This window comes from Hemicordylus capensis, chromosome 1, assembly GCF_027244095.1.
Source record: "Hemicordylus capensis ecotype Gifberg chromosome 1, rHemCap1.1.pri, whole genome shotgun sequence".
NCBI classification, from domain to species: Eukaryota; Metazoa; Chordata; class Lepidosauria; order Squamata; family Cordylidae; genus Hemicordylus; species Hemicordylus capensis.
This window is the reverse complement of record NC_069657.1, coordinates 227,869,993-227,894,275: the sequence shown is the minus strand read 5'-3', so window position 1 is coordinate 227,894,275 and position 24,283 is coordinate 227,869,993. Positions and strand designations below refer to the sequence as shown.

General features: G+C 43.6%; 1 protein-coding gene across 3 annotated transcripts; it reads right to left on the bottom strand.

The window, feature by feature from the left end:
- Window positions 1-214: 214 nt before the first annotated feature.
- On the bottom strand, window positions 215-24,033 carry SPATC1L (spermatogenesis and centriole associated 1 like). 3 transcript variants are annotated; one of them, XM_053283089.1, is made up of 5 exons: window positions 23,717-24,032; window positions 19,789-20,139; window positions 9,384-9,713; window positions 2,580-2,731; window positions 216-851 (listed from the first exon to the last, which is right to left on the bottom strand). In XM_053283089.1, the coding sequence occupies exons 1-5, from the start codon at window positions 23,910-23,912 to the stop codon at window positions 525-527; spliced, it is 1,356 nt and encodes a 451-aa protein (XP_053139064.1). In that variant the 5' UTR covers window positions 23,913-24,032; the 3' UTR covers window positions 216-524. The 3 variants fall into 3 exon arrangements, with proteins under 3 accessions (XP_053139065.1, XP_053139064.1, XP_053139066.1); XM_053283090.1 differs by lacking the exon at window positions 19,789-20,139 and having other exon boundaries at window positions 215-851; window positions 23,717-24,033; XM_053283091.1 differs by lacking the exons at window positions 19,789-20,139; window positions 23,717-24,032 and adding an exon at window positions 14,916-15,053.
- Between the last annotated feature and the right edge of the window lie 250 nt (window positions 24,034-24,283).

Sequence of the window (24,283 nt, the reverse complement as noted above, 5' to 3'; positions counted from 1 at the left end):
CTGAAAATGGGGGAGATCTTGCTGGGGGGGAGTCTAATTTTGCTCAAGATAGCCTGCAATGCCAGCATATCGCTAGCATACAAATAATATAAAACAAGTAACACAAAAATGTGTGCAAATTGGACTGGAATAAAAGCAAGAACTTTCAAGTTGGCTTGCTTTCCTCTCCTTGGTAAGGAGAAATGCAGTGCTTAATTTGGTATCTGTGAACTGATCGTTAACGACTTCCTTTATTTAGTTAAAAAATCTTACTTTATTTATACTAAAATATATCTCCCGCCACTAGCCAAAATATGGCTACCGACAATACAAATATAAAATTACAATATCAATAAAACAATTAAAAACATATTTAACCAAAAGCAAAATGAAATTTAAAAAACAGCAAATCAGTCAGCAACAGCCGAACACAAAAAGCATCCACACTACTTCATGCCCACTTGCAGCAGATATCATTTTATTACATAAATGCCGTTTGTGTGTTCTTTCTGTTAGAAATTTGCGGGCAAGAGTCGCAGGATGCACTACCAGGCAAAAAGGGCCTTGTGGTCTTCTTTAGAAAGTTCACATAAACAGTTTAACAGCAGTAAGGTGTCTCCAAGGAACTTAGATGGGACAATGTCAATCACCATCTTCCTGAGTTCAGCAGGGCTGTTGTGCACTGGGTTGGCGGTCAGGTCAGGCCTTTGCTTCAGGATGCCATAGGTGTTGATGAGAAATTCACTGAACACGGGATGCACTTCCGTGCGGTAACCCATCTTCCCCAGGCGAGCAGTCAGGTCTAGGTAGCGCTGAGTCATGGCTCGATACTTCTTCTCATCCACAGAGCCATCTAGGGATTTCATGGAGACCTACGGATGTTAATTACTTTTTAAAGCCATCAGTCCCTTTCAGACAGGTCCAGCTTTCACTCAGGGTCAGCCCTTTGTGGTCAATCACCTCAGCTGGAGGATTGGCTGTGCCACTGTCTCATCTCAGACACTGCTTCACCAGGTCACCACCATTACTCAAGTTCCTCCTCTTCCACTCCTTAATGGCTTCTAATTCTCCCCGCCTACAAGGGGTAGGGAATGTAGTGACAGGAAGTGCGGACTTATGCTTCCTGTTACTCCATGCCCAGCCCCATGAAGGCAGGGAGAGTGGGGGAAACCAAATCAGGAAAGGAAACAAGGAGGAGTCTGAGCTGCAGCAGTAGCAACTGCACACACACGCACACACACACACGCACACACAACCAGTAAGGAGGGATTGAAGAGGAATGTTCAGGGGGCGGAGGGGGAGGTGGGAGTGGTAGCAGAAGGACAAAGGTCAAGGCTTGGGTGGCGGGGGGGAGTGGAGATGCTTCTCCCTAGGAAGTGGAGCAAAATTCCCAAGGAAGTAACTTGTATTGCAGTCCTGGAGTAGAGGCAGGCAGGGTTAACCAACAGCCAGCAGCAAGAGCACTTAAGGCAGACGGCACTTGCCTCTCTGTAAATATTATCTAGCTCATTAAACCGTTAATATTCCTAATTTAACTCCACTGTCTTGTCCTTGCATACCACAACTATTTCCTCTGGCTTCTACAGTGACTTAACTGCTTTCAGTAAAAGTTGGCAGTTTTCTTTATGAGGGAGGAACTAAACAAAGAGACTAAGACTAAACTTGACAACAAATTGGTTGGTGCCATTAAAATTCCCTCCTTGAAGTTTGGGCAGAGGCTGAGGAGGGAAAGCAGGCAATTGCCAAACCAAATCTTTCCCATCAGGCCCATAAGGATGGAGGATTATTTATTTACACAGTCAAACAGGTGTTATTGACTGATTTGTTTTATCCAGACATCGAGTCCTTCCCAAGGACCTGGGATGGCTGAATTTTATTGTCAGTGTTGTTGCTGTTGTTGTTGTTGTTATTATTATTTCAATTTCTATACTGCCCTTCCAAAAATGGCTCAGGGCAGTTTACACAGAGAAATAATAAATAAATAAGATGGATCTCTGTCACCAAAGGGCTCACATTCTAAAAAGAAACATAAGATAGACACCAGCAACAGTCACTGGAACTACTGTGCTGAGGGTGGATTGGGCCAGTTACTCTCTCCCTGCAAAATAAAGAGAATCACCACGTTAAAAGGTACCTCTTTGCCCAGTTATCTGGGGTAAGTTATAATTTGGAGGGTTACTTAGGTGTCAATAACCCTGCTCCATTCTTGTATTATAAGTGGAATCTCCACAATTTTATTTTGGCTTTTCTCTGCGTATAGGAAATGCTTACTTAGCTCATTAGCCCCTCGTAGCATCAACTTACACCTTCTCCAGATATAACAATTGCTCTATCATTCCCAGATGGATTATAAATAATTGAAATCACTAAAGTACATTAAAATATATTATATGGTTAATTCTTTAACAGTGAAGAAGAGGACACAATTCCTTTGTTAATAATGCTGAAATCAAGGCTCTGTATAAAGGAGTTGCAGCATTAAATCGTGGTTTTAGGCAGATGCTGCATGCTTAATTTGGCACTGAACTTGAATTTGAGCCCTGCAAAGTGACTAATGTCTTCACCTAAAGTCAATTTTACAACTAAGTGCTGGGAGTTACCTGTTTGATTTTTTCAGGAATATTGGACACTGTGAATCCATAGAGCCTTGTGATTCCAGGAAACACATGAGCAAGGATACGCCTATCTAACTGGAAGGCAATTTCTCCCACTATGCGTCCATTTTTCTTGCTGTTTTGAGCAATCTCTATATCTGCAGTGAGTGAAAGAAATGAGAATAGATCATGTTTGCATTGACAATAGTCTACAGGCCAAGAAATCGTGTCAAACCGATGCTTTTTTGTTGTTTATTTGTTTAGATGCTATTTTTTGTTTAGATGCCTTTCACTCTTTCACTCATATCTCAAACCTAACATTATTAAATGAGAGGATCACAGTTAAAGCAACATGTCATATTCCTTATAATCAAAGGCTTGCATACAGAATTGTATGCAAGCCTCCATTGTGGCTTGCATACACATAGCCCCCTCCATTGTGCCCAGAATCTGACTCCCAGATGGTGGGGAATGCAATTAGTCATTGCGACTTGGGTGCATTACTGGCACCGTAATTTTTAGAAAGATTTTTATTTATTGCATTTATATAGTGCCCAATATAAAATCTCTGGGCAATTTACAAATTAAAACACAACAGTTAAAACCTTCAATAAAACAAAATAACCATCAATAAAACATTATAAACTAAAAGCCTGATAAACTAGGTACATTTTCAAAAGTTGCTTAAAAACAGCAGAAATGGGGAGGTTCTGATTTCAATTGGGAGCATGTTCCAAAGCTCCATGGCAACCCTAGAGTTCTGGGTCACCACTGAACAGTTTTGAGTTGCCACCAAACAAGCTGGTGGTAACTGAAATTGGACCTCCTCCGTGAACTTAATAGGTGGAAGCGTTCATGAAAAAGGCGGTGCTCTCTTAATAAAGAAGAGATCACAATGGGCCAGGGAAAAAACATCTTGTTTTTTTACAACCTCCTCCAGGAAATTGCTTTTACACACAGCAGGCTTTACTGCAAATTTACTGGGAAGCTTTACTGCAAACTTGAAGTTGTCCCAAAAAACCGACACAAATAGTGGGGTTTTTTTACCCTGGACATGAATCGGGCTACACTATAACATGCTGTGAAAAACCCAAATTGTGTGTAGACTGCTCCCCGATAACTCACAGGGACTTCAGGGTAAATCTGGCCAACATGTGAATGCAGAACCTCCATTCCAGAGGAGATGCAAGTTAAAGGGCTTTAAAAGCACCATGTGAAAAACTTCCAGGAAGGACCAGCTGAATAAAAGCCTGAAAATTGGTTAGATAAAACATAGGGCAGACTGCCCACCCCCCATCACTTTTGGAGGGTTTTAATGAGCAGGCACATAGAGAAATGCCAAGAGCCCTTCAAGGTTGCTTGAGCTTTTGATAAATGCCTGAAAGTTGTTGGAGTTTGTGGTTATTTAGCAAATTGCCCACAAAATAAGCTACCCACTCCAGTTACAGAGTAGACTGCAGAGTTTAGTTGTTGCAGCTACTTAAAGAACATGCATGGAGATTGTTGTACAATCTAAATACTAAGTTGATTTATTGGTGAAGTACATTTGAGATAGGAAAGACCTATTATATCTATCAGCTACATAATGAATAGGTAGGGAGAGAGCTCCAGGGAGCTATTCACACATGGCTTTATGCTATGGGGTATCCGAGGAGCAAGTCTACTTCGCAGTAGATTTGAGGCAGTTTAATTTAGGGCATTAGATGGACAGTTCACACAGCCGTGGGCTCCTCCCTGCACTCCCGGCAATCTTTCTCCTATGTGCATTCACACTGCTTGCTCCGTTTTTTCCCTCCAACCAATCACATCCCAGGAGGAGGCGCGAGACATAGGAACATAGGAACAAAGGAAGCTGTCATATACTGAGTCAGACCATAGGTCTATCTCGCTCAGTATTGTCTACACAGACTGGCAGCAGCTTCTCCAAGGTTGCAGGCAGGAATCTCTCTCAGCCCTATTTTGGAGATGCCAGGGAAGGAACTTGGAGCCTAGACGCCTCCCTTCAGTATTACTTTTTTTTTTTTTTAGTTTGACAGCCAGCCAGATTTCCACAAAAGTGGCAAGTCAAAACAACAGAACACTTAACCCCAACCTGCAGTCTCCATTGTTAAGCTTCCAAACATCTACATATCCAAACATCTGCATATGTACGCTGTGTTCCTATAGCGACCAAACTTTGAAAGCATAGGAAGACACACATTTTGCTTGTGCTTGCGTTTAACTCAGGAATTTCTCCCTCCCCCTCTCCCCTTCTGGACTCCCTTCACAGAATTGCATCAATCTGCCACAACTCCTCCCCGCCCCACCCCCCTCCAGTGCTTCCAATTGCAAACCACTCAAAGAACACAGCAGACTGAGCTGTCAAACTCTCCTTTGCTGACACTTGGTGTTATGGAAGTCCACCCAGCAGACATTTAAAAACAACAACATGAAAGTGCAAGTAAGCTGAATTATTGGCAATGGCCACGCCACACATTAAAAAAAAAGTCGGGGGTTTTCCCCCAAAAGCTTCTGGAAATACAAGATTTTTCAAAGCCAGACATACTTTGGGCTAAGCCAGAATGCACAGCCTCGATTCAGGGAGAAACAGAGTCATGTCTGTACTGGTCCCTGATATCCCGCAGGGACTTCGGGGTAAATCCAGCTAATATGTGGACTGGCACACTCCAATCCGGAGTGGATTCGAAATAAAAGCCTTGTTTCAGACAGCAGGCTTTACCACAGGTTTACTGCGTGGCTTTACTGTGGGTTCGGGGCAGGACAGATACTCTGACGCAAAATGAGGATTTTTAATCTCCAACATAAATTGGGAGATGTTCCAATATGAAGGAAAAGCCAAAATGGTGTGTGAAGTGCTCTCTGAAATATCTTACAGACTTCAGAGTAAATCTGACCTATATGTGAACACACACACACCCTCCCAAGGTAAAGTCACGGTCTGAAAAGGCTCCAGGTTGCTTTGTCAATTGGAGTTCAGCAAAAGCAAAGCGAGGAAGCAACTTGCCTAGGGAGCAAGAGGTTGCTGGTTCGAATCCCCGCTGGTATGTTTCCCAGACCTCTATCAGGCAGCAGCATTATAGGAAGATGCTGAAAGGCATCACCTCATACTGCGCAGGAGGAGGCAATGGTAAACCCCTCCTGTATTCTTCCAAAGTCAACCACAGGGCTTTGTGGGTGCCAGGAGTCAACACTGACTTGACAGCACAACTTCTCTTTGCTTTAAAAGACAGAGAATACACACACCAAGGACCTGTGCTGCCTTTGTGAGTGACCAAGGAAAAAGAAAAAGGAAAGTAGTGGGGGAAGCAGAGTAAAGTGGAAGTGAAATGGAGCAAGGGACTTTAACTTTTTCATCCAACTGTCCTCCAGTAGAAGTAGAAGTAGAAGTTTTGGTTTCAGCTCTTGTTTAGTATCATGAAGGGTTTTGGTTTGGTTTTTGTCTTTTTTGGAGGGGTGAGTTCAGAAGTCCTGGTGTGTGTTTCTTGCTGAAAAGGGGTTTAGGGTTCAGTGTTTACATGTGATTGTATAATTCAATGACTGTAAATGTGTTCATGTTAAAAGTGAACTAGGGAACACGTCTCCTCAGTGCAGAGTTCAGAAAGGAAATGTACATGCTCTGAAGGTGTAAATAATAGGTCTGTTTACGTTTGCAAATGTTGGGATCAGGTCCGACCCAATCTGACCCAATCCCACAAATGTCAATTCAGGGTTCTTTGGACCCTTCAGAATGTTGAGATAGGGTTCAGAACCAGTCTCCTCCCCACACCCAGCAAAAATCCCCATAAAGTCTATGGAGAAAGTTTTTTAAATTTGCAAAAAAACAAAGCAACAACTGCCAAAAGGGGAGCTCTGAAAGCTACCCCACAAATAGCTAGAGATGGCCAGAATCCATGTATTTCGACCATCCTTAGATTTTAAATTAACTTTTAAAAGTAAAGAAGAAGAAGAAAAGTAATTAACACCACCAGAGAATCACAGAGGAAGTGATACAACATCAGATATTCTCAGAGGGAAACTCTGAAATTGCCCACTTGATTTTTTAAAATGTGAGTTTAAAAATGGGCTAAGAATGTTTGTTTGTTTTTTAGCTATGAACACACAGGCAGGCAGGCAGATAGAGGGCAGAAGATTCCGCTCCCCGCCCCTTTTATTTTATTTTAATACAATCTTGGCATGCAATCTTAAAAGTATTATCATTAGATGGATTTATTTTAAGAGAATTCAGTGTATACAAGAGTGTTACACCAATGGAAATATGTTAGAATGAAACAAATAATAGTTAAACAATTTCCCTTATATTTTGCATTCTAAAATGCTATAACTGAATTCATCTATAAATGTTTCTAAAAATACACTGCCTTCTCTACATTTAGCATTATAAATCAATTTTTTAAATTCAACTGTATCACAAATAACATTTTTTTAAAGTCCAAGTGAAACCAATACTCTAATTGGTAAGACAATAATTTCAATACTCATTACAAACATGTTATATTGTAAATTGAACTTTCTCCATAGTGGCTTTACCCTAGCTGCTAAAAGGCAGGCAAGGTCAGGTGTTTAGTCACTCTGGATGCATGACATAATGTTTATTAAGAGAATCCAAAATCTTTTTAGGAGATGGGGGCTTTCTTTGGTGTTTTTTTGTTTTTGTTTGCCAGCCACAATCACACAAAAAGCCGCCCTTTGGAGCTTGAGGAAGTTCTGGCTTCTGCCAAACAAGGTCAGAGAAGTCAGAACTGAAATGGGCTTCCCTAGCTCGGATCAGGAACTTCTCCAAACTCCAACAAAAGGGCCCATGTCAGGCCCTTTCTGACATTCCTGATCTGACATTGCACAGCTCTAGTAAATAACTATGCATATAGATCTGTATACAGTATTCACTGTACACAGATTTTAAGGGAATTTCTTTGCTGTTCTTCCAGACTCTTTCTCCCCCTGTCCCCGCATCCAGAGATTTCTTGCCTCATTTTTCTCAGCCATTTAGATGTTTTCAGGACATTGTTTGCTTTGCTCTGCTCTGTTCTGCTCTCCCTTCATCTTTCCTTTTAAGAGAATTCATCTTAAAAGAATTCGTCTAACTAGAAGTGCCTGGTGCACATGCACGTGTCATACACACACACCAGGCACTTCCAGGTCGGGTGGCAAGGAGGTACGTATGCTGCTGCCCCACGGGACCGTTTTTAAACACAGTGCCGGCGGGGAAAACATGTTGGGGGAGGGTTAAGATCACCCTCCCTGCTCTTTAAAAGTAATCCCCCACCTTCAAACCAGCCGCTTCTGATTCCGTGCACATCCCTAACAAAGAGTTAGTGATAGACCTCTCTTCCTCTGTGAATGTGTCTAATGGAGCCATTTGAGTCAGGCGGTATATACATTAAATAAATAAATAATGCTTTTTTTTTTTTTTTAGAGCTATCTAAATTGTGCTATTGGGGCATGTGTCCATTTTGGGTGGGCCTGTCAGTAAGGGAATTCTTATAGTGTTATGTTTAAAACTGATCTTCCTCTGCAGAAGGTGTCTTGTCCATAACGTTGGAAAGGCAGACCATTGTTCTATCTGGACAGGCTGGCAGTCTCTCTCCAGGATCTCAGATAGGGCAGGGGTCTTTCCTAGCCCTACTTGGAGATGCCTCTTGTGTTTCCTCAGCTCTGTAGCTCTGTGCAATGTGACTTGTCCCCTTTGTTAAGCAGCATCCATATTGGTTTGCCTTTGGAGGGGTGAGTACATGTGAGGGCTGGAAGAGATTCCCCCGTAGGGGATGGAGCCATAGCTCAGTGGAAGAGCCTCTGCATCCCTGCAGGCAGAAGATCCAAAGTTCACTCCCTCACAGCATCTCTAGGAAGGGTAGAGAACAACTTCTATTTGAAAAACCCTGGAGAGTTGCTACCAGTCAGAGTAGACACTACTGAGCTAGAGGGACCATGGTCTGACTCAGTATCAGGCACCTCCCTGTGTTCCTAGGTCAGTATGTGGTGAAGAACCACGTTTCAAGTTCTGTAGGATTAGAAAACTCTCTACGACTTCTTGTAACAGAACCCCAAGAATAATTGCATTTACAGGCAAACCTCGTTATATGCAGACTCTAAATCTGTGATTTTGCATATCTGTGGGTGTCTAATTGATACTTGATTTCATTATCTATGGAGACGAAAGGGTTAACATCCACATATCCGCAGTTCCTAGAGGGCCAGACGTGACTGTGGAGGTCATTTCTGGCCACCATTTTGTCAGGAGGAGCCATTTGGAAGCTCATTTCTTTTTTAAAAAGCATTTTTTTCTGTGATTTTCCATGGGAGAAATGGGGAATTTGGCCGGGGGGGGGGGAATCCTGGACAGCTGGACATAGTAGGGAACTTTGTGTGTGTGTGTGTGTGTTGCCCCCCTTTTGCCTCTTTTCCAGCTTTTAGGAACCTAAACCTCACCTCCCCATCCCATCGAGTAAATGCCTTGGTATCCATAGTTTCCGTATCTACGGTCCCCACCACAGTCCTCTACCGTGGATACCAAGGTTTGTTTGTATTTAAGTGGCCGCGAGGATGTGGCTGTTGGGGTGGGCATGGCTATGGGGCATGGTGGCATGGCTGTCAGGGTGAGTGTGGCTATGGGGGCTGTCTGCTGTCCCTGGAGGGGGGGAGGTTGTAGAAAAAGTCCCCCATCAAATAAAAATGGGGCCCCCAAACCTCATTTTGCAGAAGGCCCCCAAATCCCTGACTATCCTATATGTGAGAAGACATCCCTTGAATTGATCACAATTGTTTTTAAACCTTCGTATTTGACATCATTCACTAGCAACATCTCAGCATTACCGTTTAAGTAGAACGTGTGTAACTTTAACTTGTCTGTGGCTGGTACATCTGAAAACCAGACTCTCTTCTTCTTGGGCATTGCTTGAGCTTCAAGCTGTATTTTATCTGTGCTTGAGTCCTGGGCACTGCCTAAATGGTGATAGGACTGCCTTTCAGAAATCCTTGAGGAGGAAACTCCTTTGGGGAGATCATCTGAAAACGTGGTCTGTGCCTGGACATCTTCCTTGTTTGACACACTGGTAGGATTTGAGGAAGTTAAATCTTCTTGCCATGATGCTGAGTGACTTCGTAGGTCTTTTGAGCCAAGTAGTTTTCCAGCCTTGTAATGAGCTACAACAAACCACATTTAGCTGGGTTACTTCAGAGGTCAAAGAAAACAGCATGACAAATAGTTGAGATCACCTTCTGCCTGCTGTATGAGATCCTTCCAAACTCCTGTGCATGCTATTCTTTCAACACTATCCTGCCTTCCATTCTCACTTAAGGTACCGTGAATTGGGGGTTGCATGCTTTGAGTACTGTGCTGCTGGCCCCTACCAATTGCAAGGCTATGCTTACTGATATTTCTTAGAATACTGTATTTTGTTTCTATTGGCTGGCATTCTAAGGGTGTGCACGAACAGTTCACTGTGAACCGGGCTGGTTCGAGCGGCTCAATTGCAAACTGAACCAGCCTTTGGGGAAAGGGGCCAGTCCATGATCAAGCTGGATCGAGTCCTGTTCAAAACGAACCGGTTTGGCAGTTCATGTGTCTATGTAAAGGGGAATCCTATCCTTTAAAAAGGGTTTGCCAAGTTGCCAGTCAGAGCGCCACCCGGGGTGGGGTGTGTGCAGTTCGGTGGCAAGAGGGCACCTGTCAAAGTAAATGATAAGGTGCTTATTTGCTGGGGGCAGTACGGCTCTCCTGAGCAGTGGGGCTCCCCCACAGCGGTCCACTTGGTGGCATGGCTCCAGCACTCTGGCCTCCGCACATGTGGAGGACTTAATTTAGTCATGATGAAGTCCCATTGAAATTCATGGGACAGAATGAACTTGTGATAAAGTCACAACTGACTTACCTTTTTGTTTTCAATGATGATTCATTGTGATTAACTTTCTTTGAATACAGCCTATTATCACTAGAGATAAGCATGCTTCCCCAGGATTGCCTTGATAACTCAGCTAATTTTTGAGTCTAATTCCCCAAACATCAGAAATAACTCAGTTCATCATCCAAGCCAGACGTCCTGGGTGCTTTCCAGACTGCAAGCTTGAGTGAAGGGGGAAGTGGTGTAAAATCCTATGCTAACCCTAACCGGCTTCAAAACAGGAATAAACCGATTGTGGCCGGAGCTGTCTGAGGCTTTGAGGGGAGAGAGCGAGAGAAATGAGGAGGAGAGGAAACAACCCCCACCCGTGAAGCACGTTGGGGAGAGAAATTGCCGGCAAAGCTGGGGAGTTGCAGTGGGGTGGCAGGGGGAGAAGAGAACAAGAGAGAGCAAGAGGAGGAGGAGGAGGAGGAAGCAGGTGACAAGATGGCTTTCCCTCCCCTCCCATTTTGTTTTTCCCCCCTCTTGATGAATTTGCACAAGAAAAGCTCCTGCAAAAAAAAACCCAACAAAAAAACTGGCTGATTGCAACTGAAGGAGGTACTGCTGGTCAAAAGCTGAGAGGCAGAGATCGGGGCGGGGGGCGGAGCGGAGCAAGCCTGCAAAACAAACAACAAACCCCCCCCCCAAAAAAAAACCACCCAACCCAGCTACTGTTTTCTCTCACACATGCAATGCTTTAAACCTGAACCATTAAGATAAGATCTGATTGCAGGCTGCGGCTGTGCAAAGGTTCCCATATGCAAGACAGTATCAAAACTCAGATTGTACCAACGCACACTTGGTGCATTGCTTGCAAAGCAATTTTAAGCTGCTGTCTGGAAATGCCCCTGGTAAAGCAAGAGAGAACTGTCCTGTGCACATTGTGTTGCTGAAAAGAGCACACATGTCCATTTCACTTTTGTCCACTGGGAAGCCCATTATACATTACAGGTACCATGTATCAATAGGCTAATACCTTGAGCAACCATCAATGCAATTGGCATAATACTCCTTTGGCATCACGGGCAAGTTCAAATTGCTACATGTTTTTAACAAATCTTAATTCTTCTCTCTTCTTGAGAGCTCATGTCTTATAGTGAGTAGCATCATCTATAAAGAATAACTGTTACTGCTAAGTATTACTGTCTTGTAATACTTACAAGATTTTTCTCCGTTCTGTTGCTACATTTTTCTTAATTAACCTCACCCTATTCATTTAGTTGTACTTTCATTTGTACTTACATTAACTTAGTTATTTTATCCATTTGTCATTCATTCTGGTACTTACCACTCATCTTTATAAGTGTTTAAATATTATTTTACTATTTTTACAAAAAAAAAATACCACAGTGTGTGGTGGTGGTGGTGGTGGTGACTGCGGCTCTTCGCCCAGCTACCTTTTGGTGGCTGCCATTTTATTTCCCCATCATACTGTGTTTTTTTTTTAAATAGAATTTTAAATTTCAAAATAAAAAGTAGATAAAGGAGAGATACAACAATAGTGTTCAAAAATATCAAGCAATACAAATTTTTAAAAAGGAAAAGAAACAACCTCTTCCCACACTTTTCACCGCCCACAGTTTGATAACTAAATAAATAAACGACCTAACATTTCAGAATTACAGATATGATAAAAAGCCAGTTCTAGTGAGTTTTTAAAAAATCATTTTTATAAAAATCATTTAATTTTTATTTTAAAATAATTTCTTTAAAAATGCCAAGTTAACAAACAGAATAACATCCTTTTCTGCAATGTTTTATGCCATTTTTACCTTGTGTACACAAAAGAACATAAAACTGAATAAAAAAGCAACATTCCATAATTACAGAAAAGAATGCTTTAAAAAACAACCAATTCTGTTGAGTAAAAAAAGAGTCATTTCTATTTAAAAAAAGCCAAGTTAACCAATGGCAAAACACCCCTTACAAACGGCAAAACACCCCTTTATTTCCCCATCATACTTTGGATGCACCTTTAATCTGGGGGGCTGTGAGAAAAAATGGCAGCCACCTGTGGCAATACCCTATGCTGCAGCTGAGACAGTGTGGGAAAATTAAATGGCAGTCATCAGGAGATGGCACGGTAGACAGCTGCTGCTACCAGTATACATCTGATTTAAAAATCAGACATCTGAGTAGTGAGCCCCTATTGATAGCCTGAAGTTGAACAGGTCCATCAACTTAGTAAGAACCTGGTCTAAACATTATTTACTTTATAGCTTTAAAATAGCAGCTATACCTGCTTTCCTTAAGTCTACAAATTTCCTCACAGTCCATCTATTTTCACAACCTTTTGCAACTCCTATCCATAGAAATGCCCCATTGCCCTGGCTTGGCTGTAACAAAACATTAACTAGAAGGAGGTGGGTAAGCTTGTGCTAGCCCAAATCGGGGTGGGGGTGGGGTGTGTGGAATCTTGAGATGAGATTCAGAACACTCTGCTTTTTCTGGAGAAGTCTAGTCTATGCTATTGCTGTGGTTAAGAGTTAATATTTTGCACTACAGACTTAGCTCTGTGTCACATGTTACTAAAATAGGTGAAGTGTGTAGACTAGGACAGTTATCAGAAAATATGACTGTTTTTTATGATGTTTTGAGGAAAAACCCAGGAAACCACTTTCCCCAAAGGATCTAAGATATGCTGCAACTGAATCTCTACTTTGCCAGGCTGTATTTTGAAGGTCAAAATCCTCAAAGAACAAAATGGTCACCAACCAGAACTGCTGATGGCCATGACCGCTATATGAATGAGGAGAATGCTGTGGTTTTTGTCTGTTATGCTTAATATGCCCACTAATTCACTGAACACAAGGAAAACCTCTTTCCAATGCTGTATATTAGTTTATATCAAAACTTACAATCAATTTTGTATATTACTCTAGATCAAGAACAAAAACAGTGGAATGTGTGATTAACACTGATTTCAAAATGGAAACACCTTACGTACTTCAGTGCTTAATCATCAGACAAATGAATTACAATACACATGTACAGTATAATAAGAATAAAACAATTTGTGTACATAAAACTATCAAAAGTGTTTGGGGGGGGCAGGGTTCAATTACATTTGCTTGCATGCTCCAGTACATCTGTTTCTCTTTTTTACATGTGCAATTTTGAAATATTAATTTTTTGTACATCCACATTAAACAAATTTCTTGCATGAAATGTAGAACTGGAGCAGGTAATGCTAACTTTGAGGAGTTGTCCATCTTCCATATCCCATTCACGGTTTCAGGTGATGGTAGGATAGGTTTTTGGATTTGTGACTTTGTGATCATTTGGCACTGGCAGTGTGTTTATTCAATATGAAATCTCAGTGCATTAGATGTTGGAGGTAGTGATTCTGGCAAGTTGCATGTACAGATCAGTTTCACTCAGGCCTCATTACAGCTGTTCACTTCTGTTACAGTGCACAACTTGCAGAACACCTTCTCTACATCCCTCCTTCATTTGTTAGTTTTCCATCTTCCAAGTTTTTGAAGCAAGTGATTCAACTATGTTGAATAGTTTCCATAGTTTTGCTGTGTCCAGACAAGCTTCAAAAACTGGCTTACTGAAAGATAATTTCTCTTTGAGTTCATGCACTGGTCTTCATCAGCCACACTTTTTAAACTTTTTATTTTGTCAAAGCGTATTAACAAAAGCACCAAAACATCTGTAGCCATATGCTGAAACCACAACATTCTCTGCAGTGGTCTGTTCACTGCAACACAAGCCTGATATCACCTTCCTCGTGGTTAGCTGCCGAGTATCAAAGCAAGGTTTGATGTTTCTGCTTTGCTTTTCAAATTGTTTTGCCTCAGGAGGATTTGTAACACAATGAGGCTATTCCCATGAGCAGCAAAAATCAGGCTGGGAGAGCCTAGCCCGATTTTTGCTGCTCGTGTAAACCACCAGGCTCCCAGGCGAGCCAGGTGGCTTACAAGAGGCTAGCCCGCCCCTTAAACCGAGTTTTTTAAATCGTGAGTAGCCGCTGGGCAGCTCTGCACCGCGGCTACTCATGAGTAGACCCCCGACTGGGAGGCTGAAAAGCAGCCTCCCGGCTTGGGGGTCTCTCCAGCATGCCCTGCACACATTCGGGCGCAGCCCCCAAACTCCCCAGCCCCAGCCGGCTCCATGACGGAGCCAGCAGTCATGTGTGCGGCCACTGCGGCCGCCCAGAGCAGACTGTCTGCTCGTCTGCGGGGAAAGCAGGCTAAGCCCGCTCTCCTCACAACCCCCCTTAGAGACTCTTCACACTAATCTTCACTGAAGAGCCTCAATGGCTTGAGAGGAAATATGCCAAGACCTAGCCTTGTTACCAGACACAGCTTTAAAAATCAGCTCAGTTGGAGGGAGCAGGAAAAGATCTATTTTCCAATGTTATTCTGGTTAGCTTATAATGGCTGACATGATGGGGAAAGTAAATCAAAGTAGCCCATTGAAATTAAAAGGACAAGTTAGGCAACACCATGCTGACCTCTCGAGATGGCAGCTGCACATGCTCAGATGCTATTTCCTTCCCTATACCACCCACCGGCTGCTGGGAACAGGGAACTTCCTGTTCCCAAGCAAGATGCTGCCAGGCAGGGTGGCTTTTCATAACAGACAGCCAGGTTGCTTAATAGGAACAGCGCCGCACGGGGGTTGCGGAGGAGCAATAAAGGGGCAGGTAAGACCTGTCTTTCCTCCTGTTAAAGTGACCACTCTCTGCCCCTCTGATGTGCATAGGGTTGCCATTTTCCGGCTTTCCAAACCTGGGTGCCTAATTTGCATATTATGTAGATTGGCTTGAAAATAATTTTTGAGCAGAATAGTGACTGCATGTTTTGCTCCATAACTCCGCTTCTACAAGGGCTAGAGCTTCGCTTTTTAAAAAAAGATGAAAGCTGGAATCCGGGCAAATCTTGGCGGCCTAAGCAAGCTAGGTGAGATGCTTAAAATCAAGGTGCAACCTGGAATTTTGGGGGACTTTAGATGTGCATGAAGTGCTTTGTGCACATCTCTAAAATCTAACCTTCATAAAATTGTTCATTTGTGTTTGAACATTTCCTGAACATCTCCTTAATGTTGGAAATATTTCTTAATAACACTTGTTACCAAATCTTTAACAGCAATGTTCTGAAGAATATCCACATGGAAGTTCACTACTTTCAGTGAACTGTGGCTTGCAGATGGGGTTCATTACAAACATTTCGAGGTAATACATAATTGAAAGTGTTTTCCGTCAAATCATTTAATGTACCCCTTTCCCAGCATGTTTATTGCATGTTTACTGGTATAGAAAACATCACAGACGGATATAAAAACCATGCTGTTATCACCTTCTGTACAGCAAGTTATGGCCATCAGCAGTTTTGGTTGGTGACCATTTTGATTTTTGAGGATTTTGACCTCAAAACTTCAAAATACAGCTTAGCAATCAAAAGATTCAGTTTCAGCAGATCTAAGTCCTTTGTGGAAAATGGTTTGCCAGCTTTTCCTCAAAAATGCTTTGTGAATTTTAATCTAGTGACATATCTAAAATGTCATCATCTAGTACATGTATGCAAATACCTAAAGGAAACATGTACATCTTCCTCCTAGGAACATGCACAACATTTAGTGACATATCTAGTGACATTTTTTTAAAAAATGTCATCATCTAGTACATGTATGTAAATCTTCCTCCCAAGAACATGCACACTATTTTTTTTAAAAGGAAATTCCTAGCTGCTGCAGGTGTTTCATACATTTTACATTTATTTTTAACATTTCTATCCCGCTCTTCCTCCAAGGAGCCCAGAGCAGTGTACATCATTATCTTTATCCTTACAACAACCCTGTGAGGTAGCTTAGGCTGAGAGATACATGACTGGCTCAGAGTCACCCAGTGAGTTTAATAGCTAAATGGAGATTTGAACTCAGGTCTCACTGCTCCTAGTCCAATACTATTAACCACTACTTGACCACACTGCCTCCAGCAAATCTAACACAATCTCATTTCCAGTTCTGCCTGGCACACCTAGGGTTGAGAACCTATCAACATTTTTGGGCCCGAGTCAAATTTTATCATATTGGCAGGTTGTCAGATTCAGAGGCCTGGCTGGAATACAAGGATGTTAAGCTAGAAAATATTCCTGCCAGGCCATTTTAATTCTTATGATCTTAATGCTCTCATAATGCATGCACACTAAGGCATTGCTTGGTAGAAGCCACATTTGCAGAATCGTGATCATGCATGAACTCTCAGTGAGAATGCATGTACACTTTAGAACCCCACCTGTTAAACACAGAGATGTGTGGAAGTGCAGCATACATATATGGGTCTCCTGGCTGCTGTGGCAATTGGCTCAAAACAGAGTCCATGGCTCTGACTGGTCACTTGCCATCTGATTTCAGCTGTGAAGGTTACCTAGGTTCATAGCATGCCTAATTCTACAGCATAACCAAACAGCAGAGTCAGAAGCGAGGCTTCCAAACTAGCCTTCAACAGCGTAATATATTCAGTAATGTGGTGTAGTGGAAATTGTGTATCTGGGTCTGGCATGCGGTTTTGGGGGTCCAGGGAAATGCATCAGAACGCAGCATCTCTCCCAGTGCTTGTTGCTGGTGACTCCCTTGGGCAACATTTTCCAAACTGAGTATGTGATATATCAGTGGGCAGATACACATATTCTCCAAGTTCTATTAATAAGAGGCCTACAAATGGTCCTGGCCCGGGGTTCCCCATAATATAGTTCATGATAATCCCACTGAAAGGGAGGCATGCAATCTGTTTCATGCAGTGGTGGGCTCTCCTTCACTGAATACTTTTTAACAGGGGTGGGGGGAACTATCTTTCAAAAAGAGGGAGAGGAAGAGGCAGAAAACCAGGCAGCTTGATATTGTTAGAGATCCAGCTCCAGATCTCCAACCAGTTACTTTTGCCCCAGTAACCCTAATGACCACTAGGGGCATTGGGAATAGAGATAGAGAGTTAGGGTCTCCTTCTCTTTCCTGTTTATCTCTGCCTCTATGACCCCTCTATGGATAGAATGTGCTCAGGAACTTCCTGGGAGTGACTTTCTTCCTTCTTCTTCCCAGAATGCTTCTAGCTCTCTCTGAGCACCATGCTTCTATAGCACCATGTAGGCAGTGGTTAGCTATATATAAATCTTTCCTACATCATGGACTTCTGAATAAAGTAGATTAGTTTAACCTTACATGAATCTCCATGCTTATATCATTAAAAGCTGTTGCCGCTGAGACTCTGTTAACTTCTGCTGTAATGGGAGTGAGTTGATATAAGTAATTATCCACCAACAATTGATACCTAGCAAGAATCTAGATCAGATTATTAAGCAGTCGATGTGTGAGAATTTAGAAAAGTAAGTGATGATTACTAGGAGCCACCAGTATGGGTTTGTCAAGGCAGTTCATCCTTCCTTCTGTGTGACAGCCCATTTGACATTTGAAAACAGCCCTCATCTCTCCCCTTAGTCTTCTCTTCTCCAGGCTAAACATACCCAGCTCCTTCAACTGTTCCTTGTAGGACTTAGTTGCCAGCCTCCTCGCCATTTTTGCTGCCATCTTTACATTTATCTCTGTTGACATTCATCTTGCTTGTTCTGGCTGAATACCTGAGTGTGTCCAGGTTATTTTGAATCTTGAATCTGTCTTCTAAGGTATTTGCTATGCCCTCAGCTCCTGCAGATTTGATAAGCATCCTCTCTACTTCCTCATCCAAATCATTTAGAACAATGTGGAAAAACCAGGACAGAGCCTTGTAGCACTCCACTTGTCATGTCATTCCAGGCTGGCATGGAGTCATTAATAGAGCCATACCTGTTGGGCATGGTTAGTCAACCAGCTGTGAACTCACCTAACAATAGAATTTGTCTACCTAATGGCGCAGCGGGGAAATGATTTGTTTATCAAGTCAGAGGTTGCCGGTTCGAATCCCCGCTGGTATGGGAAACACTTATATCAGGCAGCAGTGATATAGGAAGATGCTGAAAGGCATCATCTCAGACTGCACGGAAGGAGGCAATAGTAAACCCCTCCTGTATTCTACCAGACAACCACAGGGCTCTGTGGGCACCAGGAGTCGACACCGACTCGACGGCACACTTTACTTTTTACTCCACATTTTATGGTCTTTTCAACAAGGATATCACGGGAGATCTCAACATGCTTTGCTGAAATCAAGATGCAGTGTGTTGATAAGGTTTCCATTATCTACTAGAGTAATAATTCTATTTTTAAAAGAAATGAGATTAGTCTGGCATGACGAGAAGAGCCTCAAGGTCTCTTTCAGCTCCAAAATTCTATTATGTGTGCTCTTTTAAGGGAGGCTACTATCTTGACTCTTTGGTGAGCTATAGAGTAATGGGGCCAAAGGCACCATCTTGGATCCTTAAGCAGCTGGCCTGTTTACTTGGCTGCATACCTGTCCATGTACTTCACACACCACAGAGACTAAGAGATCTGCATTTGGTTTCACAAAACACATTGGGCATGTATTCAAGGGCAACATGGTGGCACTAGTGAGCTTCAGGGCTCTGAAAACTCTATGACTACAGAGATTGTAGTTGTCTTTTCCACAATATTTAGGGTGGTACAGTGGTTCAAGCCCTGGGTTTCATCACAGAAAGCTCCAGTGCCAATCCCCACTAGGCCACAAAATGTAATGGAGTAGCCTAGGGCAAATTCAGAAACTACCCTCACTGAACTTCTGTGAAGGTAAATAAGGGAGGGCTAATGCATGTGTCTCCTGGGTTCTCTGTAGCAGCTTTTGTTGTTCAGCTTATGGCAAGTGAGTTGTGCCTGTGATTCATTCACATGCTGCCAGTTTGGCACACCATAATAAATCATGAGGTTCATGACATTCAGAAATGGCAGCTTCTGCTCATGGTGATTAGGTCACATGACTCCGTTACCATGTGCAATGAACACTGGCAGATGAAGGCAGTGGGGGGGCGGGGACTGACATGAACTTGGCTTACATGTAAGCTGGCCTTGAAGTAAGAGTGTACAGATCTCATTTGCACACAGTGGTTGACAGCCAGATAAACATTTTGTGCACCGAACAACACATTGTATAAGCAGCAGGGGAGAGACTGTTTTTGTTGATCCTCCCTTCCATCTGCAGCCCTCTGAGCCTCCCGAAAATGCGTCTCCGAGGGCCCCACTGTCCTTGGGGACAACATATTTTCAGAAGGCATAAAAGGTGGCTCAAGAGGAAATCACACCTTGTGCAATGTTATTCAGCATGCACAGTGTTAGCCTAGATGTCAGCCACTGCCTATTAATAATAAATCCTGTGTCTTTTCTTCTAAGTTGAAACACTGGACATTGGATTGAAAATGCTGGACATTGTGACCGTTTCTCACCAATGTTAAGTGGTAATGGAGTTTGAGCCTTATCACCTCCTGGCAGAGGGCCCTCCGTAAGCCAAGCTTTCTTGAGCCCCAAGATGTCTGTGGATTCCTCAAGCTGTTTTCCTCCAATGGAAGAACACGACATGCTTGACAAGTGCATGGATTTCTTTTCTCCACTTCTAGGTTGAAAAAAGGAGGAATCATTGTGGAGCTGCTTGGGCAGAGTCTGGGCACTGGGACTGGACAGGACTGAGGTCTCCTTGGAGGTGATGCGTGGGGAATAATTAAAATCTTCAAGCACGGATGGCTGTAGTTGAACTTCAGATTCGAATTTGTTGTTAAGCGATCTTCCAATATACTGAGCTACAATTAAAAAAACAAAAACACAACAGTATTACCAGCCCACTACCTCTTTGATTACCCATTGATGCAGGGAGCAAAAGATAAATATCTTGCTGACTTCTTAAATGTACATGCTAACTGGTCTGTTCTTTTAAAGATTGTGTGTGTGTGTGTGTGTGTGTGTGTGTGTGTGTGTGTGTGTGTGTGTGTTTTAAAGGAGGTAAACTATTATTCTGAAGAGCATCACTATTTTCCCATTAGCATTAGTTATGCCACGTGCAGAATGGTTTGAGTGGTTTTCTGGCACTGGATTCCAAATGGCTTGCAACCTCCTTGCTTCTTGATTGGCTTCTTATATAAATCAGCGTTGTCATGGGCAAGTGTGCCCCCATTGGTGTGGGTGGGGAAGGCAGTGGGGAGAGGGAGCCAAAAGGAGGGAGTTTCAAAATGTATACAAGGGGACATTTTGGAGGCAGAGAGACAGGAAGCAAATTTGCTAATGATGTCATCCAACTTGATTCAAGATGGAGAACACATGAATGTTTGAGTTGCAAGTAATCTAGCTTGTGGACCATCCAGGGGCGTAGCTATAATTGAGCGAAAGGGTTCAAAGAACATGGGCCCCCAGCTCCTGAGGGCCCTCTAGCTCCATCCCTCCCTATTTTCTTCATTATCTCCCTCATTCTGGGGGGCCGCCAGAGAGAGGGATGAACACGAGCCCCCTCTTCCCTAGCTACGCCCCTGGGACCATCTAACTGATTTGAACCAAATTTGGTAAAGTTGTAGTGAGTGACACATAGGGACACCTCCATGGCATAGTTTGTGGTGATGTCATCCACCCCAATTCAAGATGGCGGATGCATGAACATTTGAGGTCACTTGCGCCTGGGAAGGAGGCGTGGCTTGGAAGTGTGCAACCTATCCACCCAGAACTGGGCACTCATTTCCAGGGCTGTCTTGATACTCAAGCTGTTCTTTGTTGCCGCTAACAGCTTGTGTGCTGGTGTATCGACGCTGAGTCAGACTTTGCCTGCCACTTTTCTCGAGAAGATGGTGGGTCAGCTGACCACTGAGGAAGCAATCGCCTTGGCAGGTTGGCTGAGGACTGGAGTGGTGGATTGGCTCAGGACACCATTAGGTACATCAGCAGAACATGTTTTGTCCTGCCAACATGACCCAAGGTTGGAGGGCAAAGCTGTCACCCCTGACCAGCTGCCCAGGTGGAGTGCCCTCCTAGTTGAAGAGGTTAGCCCCACAGCAGTGCTGAGCAGCGTGTTCTGCAGTACCTGCAGGAGCCAGTAGCAGTCTGGGAGATGGAGCCAACCCAGTTTTGGGCAACGCATCACCAAGTCTCTTCCTCTCGTACCCGTCAAGCAGAATCCAGAGTACGAGGGTGTTCTCCATGGCCACAGGGACATGGTGACACCATATCAATCGTGCTTGCAAGCTGATTTGGTGGAGCAGCTTGTCTTTCTGAAGGCCAGCTTCCCACTGCTGGGATATCCAGAGCTGGCCATAGAGGGTGAGTGACTCATGGTCGCCCCCTACCCACTGCAACACCACTAGCAGTGTGCCTCCATCCTGGCGAACCTCTGAACCAGCTGTATCACAGTCTGCCCATCCTTGCCAACCCCCAAACCAGATGTGGCACAGTCTGCCCAGATGTGGCATACATGCTGACATGTGCAGATATGCATGCACGCCACTGCCATGGCCCATGATGAGAGGGACTGGTGCCCTGACCCATGTGTCAGGCTATCAGCTGTGGCCCAGCACCAATCTGAACCCATGGTGTTATCCAGACACAGGCAGGTAGAGGCAGCACTGTCGCAGGCCTTACACTAGAGAAGAAGAGTTCTTCTCATGGTAAGAGACGATAAGCTTTGTTTCTTGTCAGACCATTGGTGCATCTAGCTCAATACTGTCTGCAGTCTTCCTGTCTCTCTGGCAGGCATATGAAAGGCAGAGATGTGCACAAAACCGGTTTGCCCAGTTCGGTTCGAATTCAAACCACGTTCGAACCAGGGTGGTGTAGTTCAGTTTTGGTTTTGCTTGAAACACCCCCGCCCCCATGGTTTGGGTGGTAGGCACCCATGGGTGACAACTGCCACCCAAATCCCAACACAATCGGACACTCTTACGATATTTTACGATTTATTATTATTTTTTTAAATTATAGCCCATTATTTCCTATGTGGAGTACCCAGGGGCACAAGAGAGGAGTGCGTGGTAGGCATCCAGGGGTGCCTAACACCCACCAAACCCCAAGGCAATTGGGTGCCCCTACTACTAATAGTGAATTTAAAAAAAACACCATAAGGAATAATGGGGATTTGGGGCTGTCCAAAACCCAGCCTTTGGGGGTGGCAGCGCAACCCAAAGTGGGTCTGGGGGCACGGCAGGGATGGCCTCAAGCCATCCCAGGCACCCCACAAGTCCTTGGGATTTTGTAGTTCTTAAGATATGGATTTTAAAAAGTATTTATATTTTCCTTCCATTTTGCAGGTTGCTGCTGCAGATGTTGAAGAAACACTTTCACTGACCTAATTGCTGACCTCAGGTCAGTCATTAAGCAATTAAGTTTATCAGTGCACAGTGTGTTCCCTTGCAGGGAAAGTAATAGTCTGCAGACTGCAAAGGGAGGGACAGATTCCCTTTTACTTATGCTTCAGCAGTGTTTTTCTTTTTCAAGGCAAGGTAGCAAAATGCCTGCAGATTGCAATGCAAAACATGTGTGCGTGCACTCTGTGAGTGTAGCTTGTTCCAGCCCTAGCGGAACAATGGGGAACTCAAACTACCCCATTGTTCCCCATGGGTAGCTCCTAGGAACACCAAAGTGGGTTATGTAGTAGGGCATGATGGGTGCTACCTACCCAGCCAACCCACAAAAGAAATAGGCAAGCAGGCAATTGTAAACAAATTTTTAATCCTTCCCACAAACCCCCATTGGATCCTATGGGGGTTTGGGGAAAAGGTTTTTCTAAAATTTAGAAATCACCTGCTTGCCCATTCCTTTTGTGGGTTAGCTGGGTAGGCTGCACTCATCATGCCCTACCACCCAACCCACCTTGGTGCCCCTAGGAGCTACCCATGGGGAACAATGAGGTCTTTCGAGTCCCCCATTGTTCTCTATGGCCAAAACACTTGAAATAGTTCGAGTTTGTTCTGCAGAAGCCAGCTGTTTCAACCAAACTAATTTCTGGCCACCTGCATTTCATTTTGAGCTCAAACGGAAATGTGTAACCCATTTCATGCACATCTCTAACCTGGATTGCTAAATAAGTTTCATGCGCACACACTCAAAGGATCACCTCCCAAAGCCATCCCTCAGAGTGGATAATGGGCCTCCAACCCCTTGCCACCCAATCCTGTGCTTTATTTCATTCTACTGAGATGAATGGATGTGCTTCCTGGTCAGTCTGTTTAAGACTAACCTTCATCTAACCCTTGAGGCCATTTGTCTTCCGTTTGTGAAGAGAGAGGTGGCCAGATCATGTGGAGCTGAGAGAGGATGGCCATATTATGCCTGAATGAGTTGTGGATATAAATTCAGACAGCACCTTTATAATTTGTTTACGTTTAGAGATGTTGGCCTTACCTCCTTTTGCCAATGAGCCAGTATCAGAAAAGACAGGAGAGGTGTGAGGACCCAAGCTTTGCCCTTGACTATTGTTCTCACACTGCTGACCCAACAATAAGCGTAATTCATAGTTCTCCTTGAGTAGCCTAATTTGATTTTTCAGGTGTGCATTTTCTTCTTGAATCCTTTTCATCCAGTCGTTCTCCTCGCTCATCCTCTTCTTCCTCCTTGGTGAGGAAGGGTCAGCTCATAAGAAAACAGCTTTGGCTGGACAGAAGTTCTTTGTCCCAGTGCTTTGAAAGGCTCACAGGAAACTCAACAGGCTTAGAATGTTTCTATACCTTTATGATGTCATCACCAGTTCTTAAAGGAGCACTCTCTTGTTCCACTGAAATCATTTTATTTGAGCTAGGTCTAACCCTTTGGCAGTGGAATTAATGGTGCAGTTTGTATACTGGATAGAACAGGCACTCCATACGCATCCATGTGCACTTAGAACTTTGCATGATAAGCGAGGGCCTAGTCTAACATGTCCAGTCTGGCTTGTTGAGAACATGTGTTCAACAGCTTCACCCAGAGTCCATT